General features: G+C 41.0%; 1 protein-coding gene across 2 annotated transcripts in view; it reads right to left on the bottom strand.

The window, feature by feature from the left end:
• The window catches only part of MMP16 (matrix metallopeptidase 16), a 188,546-nt gene extending 182,965 nt beyond the window's left edge, over positions 1-5,581 (bottom strand). Inside the window, exons 1-2 of one of the 2 annotated variants that reach the window (XM_030012193.2) lie at positions 5,405-5,581; positions 4,528-4,710 (exon numbers count right to left, since the gene is read on the bottom strand). In XM_030012193.2, coding sequence (XP_029868053.1) covers positions 4,528-4,659 — 132 coding nt within the window. In that variant the 5' untranslated portion in view covers positions 4,660-4,710; positions 5,405-5,581. Of the gene's footprint in view, positions 1-4,527; positions 4,981-5,404 lie in introns of those variants that run through there. The other variant, XM_030012194.1, reaches the window with a different exon arrangement.
• Positions 5,582-15,032: the final 9,451 nt, after the last annotated feature.

Here is a 15,032-nt window from a genome sequence, read left to right as displayed (position 1 = left end):
GAGGCTAATTGTAAAGTTTATTAACAATGAAAACAACGGGGTTCTCAGCCACTTATTACCATGGAGGAAACGGATGGTATTTTTCTGAAGTTTGGATTCCACTGTATTTTGTTCCACAATATGCAATTTAACTGTCCCACTTCTGAAAATGGGAGGAGAGAAAAGACTGTAGTGTTTTAAAGAGCTGCTCACACTAAAGTAAGAGTCATTTTAAGATCTCCCCAAGAGATTCAAGTCTATATATTTAGCATTAGAAGAAGGAAAATAGAGCATAACTGCCAGCTTGAGGAGAGAGATGATGAAGCATGCTTTCTAGTTTCCCACATCACAGATACAGTCAATGAAACTAGGTGCAATTCTAAAAACACCTCTTTGCTCAACAGGGTTTACTCAGCTGAGTAAGAGTAGGCAGTATTAGGATCCAGAGATTAATCTTATTCTAGATCCATACTGATCCTGTCTTCTGACCAAGGTATTCTTGTTTCAATAACCATTTTTCCCTTAACAATATGGTGACATTGTTTTTCAATTTTTTTAATACTGAATATTCAATAGTAAATGAAATATACACATACTTATTATTTAAATATATACATAAACTAACAGATAACATTAGAAGACAAACTCACAGGATAATACCAGCTCAAACAGTACAATATTATTGGTTTTAGGAAAACATAAATATATATATAGTCTATATGGATAATACTTGTGAAAGACCATCTATAGACACTCCCAATAACACACAAAGGAGCTATCTTTGAGCAACACAAGATATTATTATTATTATAGTGAGGAACACAGGGGAGGAGGAGAAAGTTGGTTGCTCTATCATTTTTTAGTAACAAATTATCTTCTGTGTGTTTCAATTTTACATTTAAAATGTTCTTTTAATAACTATTATTCCATTCACTATCTCACTGATGGACATTTTCCTCTGCTAGTGTACAGAAATAGTTGAAAATAGTACAAAAACTCTACACTGATGGACAGATTCTTCCGTTAATGCACTTACTCATTGAAGTTATCGTTTTGGACCAATAGCTCAGCACTGAGAAGAGGCAAGTAACAGTGTAGTCCTTAGTTTTTCCCACGATGTCAGAAACAAAGTCTCACAAAAATGCCACTGGTAATCAGTGAACTTTGAAAATTAATGCTAAAATCTTCCTAAACATCAGACTATGTGAGTCTTAAACTTCATCATGATTACTTAAACTATCAGTTTACAATCGTCTCTCATGCAGCGTTACCACAAAGCTCTCACCGACTCGGAGTGGAAGTGTGCCCCTCCAGAGTCCCATACTCCATGATCTGAATCTTAGTCAGCTATGTCTGTTACAGGAGATACTACACACATTAATACATTTCAGGATTGACAACTCAGCTATCATCAGAAGCTTGATGATTTCATCCACATGGACGTTCAGTTAAAAGAAATTTTACAGAGGGACAACCAAATAACAAGGAACAGTAATGTTCAGAGAAGCTCGTAAACTTCAGCTTTGTGTTTTTCTTTTAAAAGATAACATTATTATTTAGTATCTTTGAGGTACAGTAATATCTCCTAAGAATTGCCCTGGCTTACAGCCTAACAAACCCGCACTGAAACAAACCAAGAAAAAATCCAACACTACTACAGAGATTTTGCTTATCAATCAGGAATGTGGATTAATTAAGACAGAACAAGAAAAGGAAATAAATCATCTCCATTTTCATAATGTTCAACAGGTATTATCTGTACTTTATTTAGAGACAAGAAAGACTGAAGAAAAAAATCTGCTTTCCAACCATCCTAAGCATTTTTTCAGTGACACTTCATTCAACTATATGCACACCACTTCTTTCTTGAACCCTACTTTGCACATTTATTCTTACTGTCGTAAGAAATATTGTCATATTTTCAGAATTTACTATTAAGTACAACTGTTTTATGCACTTGTGCTGACACAGAGGATTGTACAGCACAATACATAAATGCTGTTGCCAAGTTCTTTGCCTCAAATTCCCCATGCTTTTAGCTTTTGCTGTTCCCGACAAAAAGAAAGTTGAATATGCAGTGCTATCAAAATAATGTGAACATGGCAATGGCTGTTCTGGGGCAAATCTCAGGTCCATTTAGCCCAGGACCATGTCACGGACAGTGGTCAAAGGCAGTGTCCTAGGAAAAAGCCCCGTATTAGGACAACTGTTAAATACTAGAGTAATTCCCTGCAACACTATTCTGGCTCCCAGGAATCTGTGGCTCAAAGACTTAAATATGAAAAGAGACTGGGAGCGCTGGCATATGACAACACACTTTGTTTCAGAAGGGCTGGGAGGAAGAACAGGAGATGGCATATTTCAAAAGGGAGAAATATGTGCCCTCATCACACACACTTGCCACTTCATTCCACCCAACAGCGTTTCTTGCTCCCGATATTGCCTTTGCCCTCAGAATGCGCTGTTTTCCATCTGGAAGAGGTGGCAAAAATGAAAGTGTTTCCCTTCTTCCCTCATAAAACCTCCTTCTGACTGGAGCTGGCCTCCTGTTCATATTCCACTTGACTAAACCAATCTTTTTCTCCTCCCACACTAGCTCCATCTGCCGCCCGTCTCTCCAGCAGAGCGAGATGCCAGCAAAGCAGACTTCTGTGGGAGGAGAAAGTTCTGTCGCTGGAATTTCTTCCCTATACCCTGCAGGGGGCCAGCCTGTGAAGCCTGGAGAGGATACAGAGAGCAACTTCCTCTCTTCCACGCTGCTTTCCCCTGCTCATCAGTAAAGAAGGCAGCTGAGGACATGAGCAAAAGAAGCCTAAAACTTCAATGTGCACTCTGAAATTTGCAACTTTAGTTACCAAAAGTCTCACAATTGTACTCTAGACTTGAGCGTGGTACACACCACATAAACATGTAAGAAGACGGGAGTCCTGCCCCAAAATGCTTACAATCAAACAGAAGCAGAGATGCACACTTGTAATAAGGAATGGACAAGAGTGACTACAGCATAGGTGACAGAGCAAAAAAGGCTAGGTTTTACAGTCAGAAGAGATCTTAATGATGGAGTAAAATGACAACACTTTCTGGAGAGACACAAGTCAATGAGAGAAGCTATGGATGTGTGTTGTTAAGCTGAGAGGACGATTGCATGTGGGAAGGTAAATTGCCTGTAGAGAGGGAAAGACTAGAATGAAAGTAGACATGGGGAAAGAAAAAGTGATTTTTTTATAAGTTTGAGGCAATCTTGCATGAGGCAGAGGGAGAAGTACAGGTAAGAACTTCAGTCAAAAAGGGAGACAGTCTAAGAACAGAGAAGAGCATCTGCAGGAGCAATCTTGCCAGAGACGGTAGCAAGAATTAATGTCACTGAGTGAGAACAAGAGCTCATATAAAACAAGCAAGTGTGCATATGTGCGAGACAGAGAAAACACAGACTTCATTTCTCTGAGAGAAATAATTGTGGGAACCCAGGAGACAAAAGAGACTAGGAACAAAAATGAGTGAGGGTAGTGTATGGGTGCAGCAGAAAGTTTGGAGTGGGGCTGGCAGGACAGAAGAAAGTGAAGAAGTTGAATAGACAGGGAAAGGAAGAGGGAAATACATCACATTGCAACAGATTAAGAAAAAGGGCTCACAGCAGAATGAATGGAGTGACAGGAGGGAGAAAAAAAGAAAAAAAGAATATATGCAAGGATGATAAAGTCAGTAAAGGAACATTAGTTAATAAAAAGCACTATGTAAAAACCCCAAACAGGAAAACTGGGAGTATATAGAAAAGTGACTGGAAACGGATGTCCACTGAATTGTCACGGTAAACTCCTAGGGTTTGCCCCATCTAGGTATTCTCACATTTTAATCTTTTTTTTCACTTGGAAAGATTCTGTTTCCTGGTCCTCCACACCCTCTAACTTTTGTGCTGTAGTCGCACCTTTATGCTGTTTGTTTCACTATTTCTAGCGGCAACTCTTTTTGTTACGTTTAAATGGGAAAAAGATCTTATTTTGTCAAATACTCTACCACAAAGAAACGTACCGAAATCTCAAATTTCCTTCCTCCTGTCCCCATAACGCTCTTTCATTCATTCTTCTTTCAAAAAAAAAAAAAAAAAAAAAAAGAAGAAAAAGCTGGGGAAAGTCAGCAATACAGCAGTATCTTAAGCCCGGGATATTCCCAGAACCTTCCTTCTCAGAGCTGCGTGTACATACTACGCCCCAGGTTTCCCCTGTGCCCGGGCTGAGGGTTTCCCGTCCTCCGTGGGCGAGGGCAGCGGGGCGGCACGGGCTGCGCTCCAGCCCCCGGCATCGCATCGCGCTTTGTGCTGCCGCGGATAACGGGATCTCCGGCTGAAACGCATCCATCAGGCGGGGGAACTCAGGGAGGGGAGCTAGCTACCGGCTGCTGGAAAGCAAGCCAGCACAGACGTACGCCCTGGCTGCTGGGAGACGTGGCTGGCTGGCTCTTTGATTTGATTTTATTTAGGGGATAGGAAAAAAAAGAAGGGAAGGGGAGAAAGGGAGAGGGGGAAGCGCACACGCATACGGCTGATCTTACCTCCACATTGAAATACTGCTCCGCTTTGCACACTGTGGCACATAAAATCCAAAGGAAGGTTTGCAAGAAAAACACCCTGGACTGAGACACGAAATCCAACCGGCTTCCAGTGCTGAATGCGAGTACGATCATAGTGAACTGTGCTTCAGTGGATGGAAGATCTCTCTCTTTCTCTCTCTTTGCCTTAAACAAATACACAAACAAACCAACCCCCGCCGTGTCGGTGAAGAGCCCGTAGCGCAGGTTCACCCACAGCCGGGGAGGGGGAGGAGGACGAGGAGGAGGAGGAGGCGCAGACACTTCACAGCACAGGCGGCGGCAACGGCAGGGTCAGCTCTCGCTCATCCTCACCGCCAGTCCCGTAAGGAGGGAATGTGGCGTCCGAGTGCAGCCGCAGCTCCTGCACGACTCCTCTGTGCCCAGCAGCAGCAACCCCCTCCCCGTGTCCTCCCTCCCTCCCTCCCTCCTCCTCCTCCTTCTCCTCCCTCTTTCTCCTCCTCCTCCCCTGCCTCCTCCTCCTCCCCCTCCGCCTCCTCCCGGGAAAAGCCGGCCTGGCCGCCCGGCGGCGCGGCGCGGCTCGGCGCGGCTCGGCGCGGCTCGGCTCGGCTCGGCTCGGCTCGGCGCCCTGCCTAGCCTTGCCTCGCCGTGCCTCGCCTCGCCCCCCGCCGCTCCCCTCCACTCCAGAATGTTCAGCCGAAATCTACATAGCCCCGCCCCATCGGCGTCTTAAAGGCGACGGGCCCACCAGGCGGCCCTGCCGCGCCGCCGCCGCCGTACGGCCGCGCTGGCCCGGCAGGCAGCCCGCCCGCCGCCGCCAGCGGCTGTCGGAGGGCGGCCGCCCAGGAGGCGCGCTCGGCCGTTCCTCACACGAACGTACCGAAGCAGCCGCACAGGCGCCAAGTCCGCCGGCACGGTGGGCCTCCCCTCCTCCAGGAGAAGAGCCCGGCGCGACGTGAGCTTCCCCCAGTCTTTCCCCGCTCCGGCGGGGCGCGACAGCGGTCGGGGCAGTGCCTGTGCCCGCGGGTTACCACACGCACGCACCGCCCGGGCCGGGCTTCCCCGCCCGCCCTGTGCGCCGGGGGACGGGGAGGCGCAAGCCCGACAGGGTGGGGGGGGTGCACGCTGCTGCCGGTAAGCGACCCCGAAACGCCTGCCCAGCGCGGTCTGCGGGAGCGGCCGCCGTGCCGGGCGAGGCGGGCCGGGGCCCGGCGCGGCGCGTGTCCCTCGGCCCCGGCGTCCCCCTGCCGCCACCGAGGGGCCGGGGACGCGCAGCTCGCCCCAGCCCCGGTGCGGTCCGGTTTAGCGGAGCAAGCCCCACCGCCCGGCCGCGCTGCCGTGAGAGGTTTCCCTCGGCACGCAGCGAGACGCACCGCGGCGAGGGAGGAGCACGTCGTGCGAGCGGCACATTGAAGTGGCTGGGCGGTGACTGAGGCGGAGAGGTGGAGCTGCCCGAAACGCAGCCCCTGATGGGGAAGGGTCACGGCGTAGTCATTAGGGTGTCCCGGAGCGATTTGTTCTTTCCGCGGCTCGGGAGAAAATCCAGAGTCACTGCTGACAAAGTTCACAGAAAGTGAGCTCGTGGTAGTGTAGTTAACAGTGATATAAACAAGCCGGACAAAGTCTGGGTACTGGGTTGGCTGAAAATCTATTTTAATACGTCCAAATATATGGTCATATATTTAAGGGAACACAATGTGTGAAACACCTATAGCATAGACAAACTTTATGCTGGATATTGTGATGTTCAACATGCCTTGTGATTATGGCAGATAAACTACTCTTGCAGTGACTTTGTGGTTAACGAGACATTTTATGCAGCCCTTTGATACGTTATCTAGTCAAAGGAAGCTGGGATGATCCACAACATTAGTGAGACAAGCTATTGCAATAATGCATCCTGGGGGAAAGGGGGGGGGGGGGGGGGGAATGCAAGCTTACTGAAAAAAGAGGCAATTTTAAAATTCCAAGGTTTTAAAATTTATCTTATTTTCACTTGTTTGGTTATCAAAAAAAGATGAAAAGACACTTGATCATGACATGGAACAACCTGGAAGTAGAAGACATATCTGACAGATGAAATCTCCTTACTTAGATAGCTGAGGTCGAGGCCAGAATTAAAACACGTGCAGATTAGATGTATAAAATTTTGACAACACCTAGTAGCAGGACATAGGAGTGTGGTAGGTTCTCCATCATTTGATATCTTAACAGTAAGGCAGTTATCTCTGAGGAAGTCATGTTCTGCCTAACCAAAAGTAATGGTATTTAAGCAGAATTCCTTATGTGATGTACTTTTTTTCATGTTAACTGCTTGATCTTAAAGGCATTTTCTGTTCTTCAGATTGTTAGTGATGTGAATGATGAAATCATGAAATATAGAGCTGGCAGCAAGGTAGAAGGACCCGTTGGCACTTTGGTGGCCAGTATCGGAAGTCGAAATGATCTTAACAAATTAAAGAAACATCTTGGAACCATCAGGAGGAAACTTAACACTGACAAATGCAAATTACATTTGGGAAGAAAAATCAAAAAGTAAAAGGATACTGGTAAAACAGCAGCACTTCAGAAAAGAATCTGGGGGCTGTAATGGACTATAAAGTAAATATGAGTCAGCAATGTGCTACCATTAAAGAAAAAGACAATGCAGCCTCATTGTGGAGTGTATTAATAGGTGTGCAGTACATCTGACAGGACAAATTATTTTTCTGCTAGGGATTGATGAAGCCAAATGTGTTTGGTCTCAAACTAGGGACAGTCCAGAGGAAAATAACAAAATATTAAAATGTGTAACAAGTAAGACGTATGTGCTAAAGTTGAAAGAACACTGTTTATTTAGTCTGAGAAGACTGAGGGTAAATGGTCGCTTTATATGGAAAGTGTTGCTGTGAAAGGGACAGAGATATTTCATTCTTTATGGGTTTGGGATGAAGGAAAAAATGAATCCACTAAATTATTCAGAAAGTTCAGATTCAATGTTAGACAGAACTTTCTGAAGTGTGATCGTAGTAGCATTTGGAACAAGATACCCAGTGGGAGTGTGGAATCTCTTCCATACAGAGGTTTGATAGGCAAGAATATTATAGATATCCTTTCTCCATTCCTAGGGCAGTGGATTGTATTATGAGATCTAGTAAACTTTTTTGCTTCTAATGTATCAATAATTTCTTTCCTTTTATTACTCTATGAATTATCACTGTAACTGGTGTAAAAGAAACACTAACTCACTAACTTTAGAGTGTGACTTTTGTTTTTCCTCTTCTCCTAAGGGAACTCTTTCTTGTTTGTACTCTTAGTGAGCACTAGCTCTATTTTTGCTGGTGTATTTTGTAGAGTCTGTCATTAGTGTAATACCCAGAAATGGAAATACAGAAGTTACAGTAACTGGAATTTCATTTATCTGTCCTGTCAGGACTGCTGTGGCTATTTATTGTGAAAAGCACGGGGCCATGAATACAGCTACCTCCTTCCTTTACACTGTATACATTAGAAGAAGACAGAAGAGAAGCATGGTATGAATAGAGTGGTGGAGAACGAAAGCACCTGAGTATTTGTAAGCATGTTTGAGAAAGAGAGAAGGAGACCACACAGGTAAAGAAAAAGATTGGTAAGAAAAAAGAGTAGCAGTGTGTGAATATGAGTGCCAAGGGAAGAGACAAGGCATATGAAGGACAGAGAAGATCTTTGAAGTGAAAAATATCATTCAGGAATGCTTGTGTGAGGGAATAAACACCAGCAATGATGGGAAAGAGCTTTGAATATTTATGAGTAAGTGTGGGCAGGAACATACAGGAGTAGGGTCAGAGCCTCATGGGACATGTAAGAAGGTAAGAAGAAATAGAAAAGAATTTAAAACTGCATACAGAGGGCTGTTTGTAGATACGTGTGTATGGGATTATGAGAGAGATTAAAGAAAAGACAGAAAAAAGCAACAAAGATGAAAGGGTAAGTAAACAAGTAAAGAAGGAAGGAAGCAGAAAAATGAATTGGAAAGAAGTGGCAGCTATTTGTTCAAGTGCTTGAATGATTCAAGTCCTATACTTTGTGTCTTGCAGATTTTATCTTTATCAAATACCAATAAGATTTTACTATTCTTGCCTATGGCAGTTACCAGCAGTAACTAATAAGCAGTGAGCAGGTTTGTAGGGAAAGCAAAATTGAAAAACTGAGATTTCCATTGAGTTCTAAAACTTTTAGCCTTTTTGAAAATCAAGAAGAGATCTCTCTCCTGTGCTCCCAACCAGCCCATTTACCAGCTGAGTTCTGAGTCTGTAGAATGTATCTTTTATGGATGACTATAGTCACAGGTTTACAATGGATGACTACCAGAAGCAGACATAGACATCATTATACATTCCCATGTCCAGCTTTGAACACAGGGCAAAAATCTTCGACTTTACTGTATATCAATTCTGAACAGAATTTCATATGATAACTAAAAAATCAAAATATTACATGTTGTCCTTTCTGCATTTTGTGTTGCTTAGCTGCTGATAGTACCAGCTGGAACTTTTAAAGAGGAGAGCTTCATTACAAGATATAATAAACTGCAAAGATTGAGGGTAGATACCACATATCTCACACATCTGCATTTATCTCACACTGCTATATTTAATTTTGGTTTGGAAAAGATGTTTTAAACACCTAGCCTTTTACTCGTGGAATGAGACTTCCATGGATGTGTCCGTATGAATTCTGTTTTACTATTTGAAAGGTCCTACAGGACATGAAGGCAACAAACAAGTTTAACAGTGTAGGAGGCAATATTGCATTGAATATGTATTCCTGCCAGGATCACACTCATATTGCCTGTGTTCAGGTATCTATGGTTCTTTATTTACACAAGGTTCACTGTAGGCATAAGGCTATCTGGTCAGGAAGTAGAACTGACTTATACTGCCAGTGCACTTTACTGTGTTGACTTTGAGCTCCACCGATGACTTTATAAAGAACCTAAGTAAAGATAAAGGTAAATGACAGTGTAAAACCTCACACATAATTGTTGTAGGATTACAAGGAAAATTCCTAGAGTCATAAAAGTCAGTAGTATTTCAGGATATTTTGGTTCATGTTTGATTGCAATTTTTCACAAGAGCCAGTGAAGTCAGAGAGGAAGAAAGTCTGAAAGTGTAAAAATTTAAATAGGAAGTTATAAATTGAATTTCTAATTCATAGGGTCATAATATCATAGAATAATTTAGGTTCGAGACCTCTGTAAGTCATCAGGTCCAACTGTCTGCACAAAGCAGAGGCAACTCAGGTTAGGTTACTCTGGTGCTTGTTCAGGGAGTTACGAATCAAGTTAATCTAACCCAAGCATCATTTCCTAGTCTGCAATATGATTTCTCTGCTTCAGGGATCTATTTTGAGGGTGAAATCTCTTCTGTAAGGCATTTGTCAGGCCTTCAGTTATTTTGGTCTTTGTGGTGAGAACACCCATTTCAGCAAGTAGAGCAGGTATCTCCTAATCTCTTGAAGGCAGGAGAAGTGGCCAAGAGAAATAGGTATAGAAAATATAAATTCTGTACCTGAAGACTAAGAGAAATACATTTTAAAGAGAAGATACAGTGTGAAAGAGAAATGGCTCCTGGAAGAAAAACATCAAGAAGTACACAATAATAATTAAAAAAATCTCTTTTTTGATAATAACATTTTCATAAGAACATTTCTAGGAACATGAGTTAATATTGGGTTAATGAAGAATAGATCAAAAAAATGCACTGAAGCAGCTAAGTCCTTACTTATTTACTCTGTGTAAGTGTTCATATCAAACTTTATTTTCTCTACTTTATGACAATTTTCATGATGCTGTTTTCTCTCCCACTCCTGATGCATTCTCTCCATGCTTTCTGATTTTTGGCTCAGTCTGCAGAGCGAGAAAGGCCCATTCAGGCATCAAGTCCATCAGCAATTTCCCAACATATATATCTGAAACTAAAGATTTCTTTACAGCCAAAGGTTTACGAGTGGTCCAGATGTCCTTTCGACTGTGCTAGTGATTATTCACTGAGTTTACAGTAGTGTCAGAATGGCAGTCTGGTGATTGTTGTAAGATCTTAACAATTTGTGTTGAATATTATCTCCTTCATTTTTACAAGGTGCCCTGTGTATAAGATTGATATTGTTAACAGCTAAGAGAAGAACACGATACATGAAACAGAAATAAATAATGCAGAGCAGTGACAGGTGAGTCTGACAGATTTGAGGAGGAAGATATAAGGAGTTCTGAGAGAATAAATACACTGGCATAGCCAAAGGGCTTGAAAAGTAACAAAGTCCTCTTAGAAATATTGAAGGGTTTGGTCAAGAAAGAAACAGGTGTCTGTCATAAATACTACGTTTCAAAAGTGTGCACAGGTCTAGTTACTAGGTGGCTTCTATAACGTAAGCACAAAGGCTTCCATAACTCCATATCAAGTTGAATCTTAAATGGAAGGTAATTATCCCAGGTTTTGTGTTGCTCTAACCTCGCTGGAAACTCCACATCAACATGGTTAAAACAGACCTTTTTAAAATTACTCTATTAGTTAACCTCCCCAAATTAACGGTACTTACAACCTGTCTTTTACTGTCCACATGAATTAATTTTATATTGTCTATTTTCAGCTTTCAACACACTTAATAATGTATTTAAATGTATTTTTTTCCATATGTTTACAGCACAAATGAATGTTGGAAGTGTTACCTGGGGAAAGATAAGTCTTGGCAGTTGGAGTTTAGGAGAAATAACATTGCATTTGGCACTTGAAGAATAAACCTAAGACCGTGGAATTTGATAGGTGGATTGGATACATCTGGCAAAATGAGTAGCAGTAAAATAGATAGGAATGTTAACACTTAAATATTATTGGTGAGTTTCGGAGTTCATTACAAGTGTCATTAATGAAATCACTACATCTCTTAGAGCTATTGTTCTGCAGACTCAAGAAAAAAATTATTACACTTGGGATATACATTCAAGGATATCTTTATCATCACACCATAATTTCTTATTTGCTTTTGCATAAATTAAAGTTTAGGTTCTAAAAAGCAGTTCTGCTGCTTTGGTAGCCCAAGAACTGGAGTTACTCCCCTCGAAAGCATCAGACACATATGACTCCTTAAGATCATTTTAGTTTATACCATTCATATATGAGATTTTGGATCAAGAAGAGCTGAGAGAAGAGTTTAGAGAAGAAAAACTGCACACTGCTTGTGAAGAGAAAGCAATGTTATCAAGAGAAAACGTGTTTTAAAAGGGCACACTTGAAAATGTATCTGAAGAGGCCAGCCTGCAAGAAACAGGAGGGTTGACTCTGGTTAAGCTTATATATTACTCCATTCTGCAATACAGATACACCCAAAGTGACAGATACTTATCTGATAGAAACAGTTATTCAAGTGAGAGAGGAAAAATCACACACAGAGAGTTCAGTTTCTCTGTGTCTATACTCCTCCAACTATAACCTGTTTATTTTCCCCTTTTATTGACAAGCTTTACTTCCATGTTAGGGTTACCTTAGTGTCCTTTTGCTATAATTGGTTAATTTTTTTTTGTCATTTGGGAAATAGTGGTCAGGTCAAAGAGGACTATAAAATAATGCACATCCTCATAAGAGTAGTATTAAGGTACCATTTGCAATTTCAACTTTTAACTTGAATGCTGATGGTCTAATAAGCAACATTTAACAATTCTAGAAATGCAGCTTTTAAGTGCAGGAATATTGAAGTGTGGGTGTGTTTTTAGAAACCCACTTATCTGAAAGTGAAAAAAGTTGGCAAGGTGAGGGAAGGAGAGATTCAGGAAATAAACTCTTTAGACTAGTAGGGCAGACATGTTTATCAGGACTACGCTATCTGAAAATGCATTGCACACTTACAGGATCTAGTTGCACCATATAGATGATTTTACCTGTCTTTGGGGAATATAAGTTTGGACCTGACTCGGTTTTCCTCTGCTCAAGCTCCTTTGACTAAACAATGTTCTGTTCCTCTGTTTGCAACACAGTTTACTTCTCTATTAGGGCAATGTGAATGCTTTCTTCTTAGTCTTATAGGTGGTTTTGAATTTATATTTGTTCTGAAAGGAGAGGATAGGGAACGATTTTAAAGTAAGCTTAAACCAAATTTTACCGTGTTAACTTTTTTCATCAGTCAAACTTCATGGCCCTCCTGGCTGTTCTTTGCTATTCCAGTGGCAGTCATAACCTTAGCAACAGCAGTTTAAAAAATTTGCATAAAATACGTGAAAAAGGGTGAAGATGCTGGTATAGATGTGATAGTTGGGAAGAGGAGAAAATGTCTTAGAATCTGATGGTCTGCCACAATATTATTGTAGCATTTCTGGTGGGAAGGACCTCATGTAAAGAGGTACACTTCAAACCTATCTGTATATATGATTGTATCGTAGGTGTGTGTAGAGCTACAAAAACAGATTTAAATTAATTATATTTCTAGTGCTAGTGCACACAGGTAAAGGAAAAAGATGGGAAGATAAAGTGCTGAGGCACAACTGAAGGTTATTAGCTGTTTATACATGGCTACTGGTAACAGTGACATTGGCAAAAGAGTGAGATAAGCAGTCCAGTTTTATATCTGTATTCTGAGAGGAATACATAGAAAGTAGTTAGATCATGCTGTGGACTTTTATAAAGTCTTACTGATTCAGTTTGATGTGACCTGTATAACTTAGGCACAGAAAAGTCACACAAAAACTACTACTACCCCCGCAATTCTGCTGTATATGATGTGTGAGCGCAAACGCAATCCTGGTCCTTGTAATGTTTTCTATTGTCTTTCTTCAAGAAAGGCACTATTTATATATTTTTGATGTATATATTTTTAATCTTCCTTAATCGAAGACATACAGGTTTTTATATCTTTCCTCTGTCTTCCTTCTGGGATTTCTCTGGTCTTCTCAATTTTATTTTCTTCCAACTTCTGTATTGCAAGACACTTCATAAAAGCATAAGAGCTGGCTATACAGTATTTCCATATCATTAGTGGGGCTCCCAGTAGAGATCCTAAGCATATGTTCTTACTCATGCATAACTGAAGAAGAGGCAGAATTATGCTTAGACCTTTAGCTTGAGACAGGCTTCCAAATACTGCTCATACTTTCAGGTTGAAATTTCAAGGCAACCTGACAGGTTTGAACATCTAGTTCTCATTAATTTTTATGTGAACTAGACAAACCTATCCCACAGACATATTTGAAAACACTAGGCTTATACTCCACCTATTTCGTTGTGCTGTGGTAGAAAAGATCAAAAAAAAAAAAAAAGAAATAATGTAAAAATAGGAGAATTAGAAAGAGACTTGCTAATATAGATAATTTTTTTTTAAAGTGCGTTTACTGCTGTTTTAGTTGCTTAGTCGTCACCCGAGATTTACACAGGGTCTACATTAACTGATTGATATTGCAGTTGCCCAACTTACTAACTGCTCTGAAAACCTTTCTTACTGTTCATATTATTTAGTATTATCACCATTGTTACTATGTCCAGTCATTCATAGTGAAAAATCCCCTTCTTCGTATCGTGAGTGGGCTGTATGAGGTGAGGGGCCTTTAGTAGACTTTCAAACCTTCAGTTCTCACTGACCCAAAGGCAGATGAAAACATTTGTACCTTTTCAAAAGTTTCCCACATTTTCTTAGAACATTCCTGTGTTTGTCAGGAAGAGTAAAATTTCTGGAGGACAGAGAATGAAAACAGCATCATTAGAAATATGTGGGTTTTTTCATTGTAACACAGACTAAGATTGCTATTATGCGAGAGTGTGTCTGTGTGTGCATGCACACACACGTGTGTGTGTGAGAGAGAGGGAGGGAAAGCACACAAGGCAGAGTTCCAGATTATCTTAATAAACAGAATACAATGTCTAGTGTTTCATTACAACTATCCAGAAAGCTGTCAGAGAGTACAGTGAGAGGTGGAGTTCTGAGACAAAGACTTCTTGCTTTTCCCAAATGCCTACAGGTACTTATCTTCAAACATATGACGTTCATCCATGTTTAGTATTGAACAAAATGAGTGTGAAACATATGCATGGTATGCTTATGAGAACATATATATGGATATGAACTAACAGAGGTAATGGAGATTAGATCAAGTAAAAGAAATTTTCTCATTAATTATTTGAGCAAGTTCTGTTTTACCAACTCTAACTTTTCAGTCTCAAACATCAAATTTGTAAGGTTACCATTTTTTATGAACAAAATAAGAGAGCTTATCTATTCTTTAGTTATCATTACAAATTTGTTAGAGTTCATAAAAGAATTTAGTTGGAAATGTATTTATTTTTATGCTGTTAGTGCTTTATTTTTTACTTAAGTCATGTTAAGATACATACAGTTGTAGTGTTTAAGTGTCTAACTCTAAGCCTTGTAGTTGTTCTTTGTCCTTGGATGGTGTAGTTCTGAGCAAAGGTTATCACAGGAACATTCAAAAACTAAAATTTAAGGGTTAAAAATCTAAATATCCACAGAGAGAAAATTTATATTCAAGCCACATAAATGATCAATAGTCA

Source organism: Aquila chrysaetos, chromosome 4 (assembly GCF_900496995.4).
Source record: "Aquila chrysaetos chrysaetos chromosome 4, bAquChr1.4, whole genome shotgun sequence".
Classification (NCBI taxonomy): Eukaryota; Metazoa; Chordata; class Aves; order Accipitriformes; family Accipitridae; genus Aquila; species Aquila chrysaetos.
This window is presented reverse-complemented; position numbering and strand designations above follow the sequence as displayed.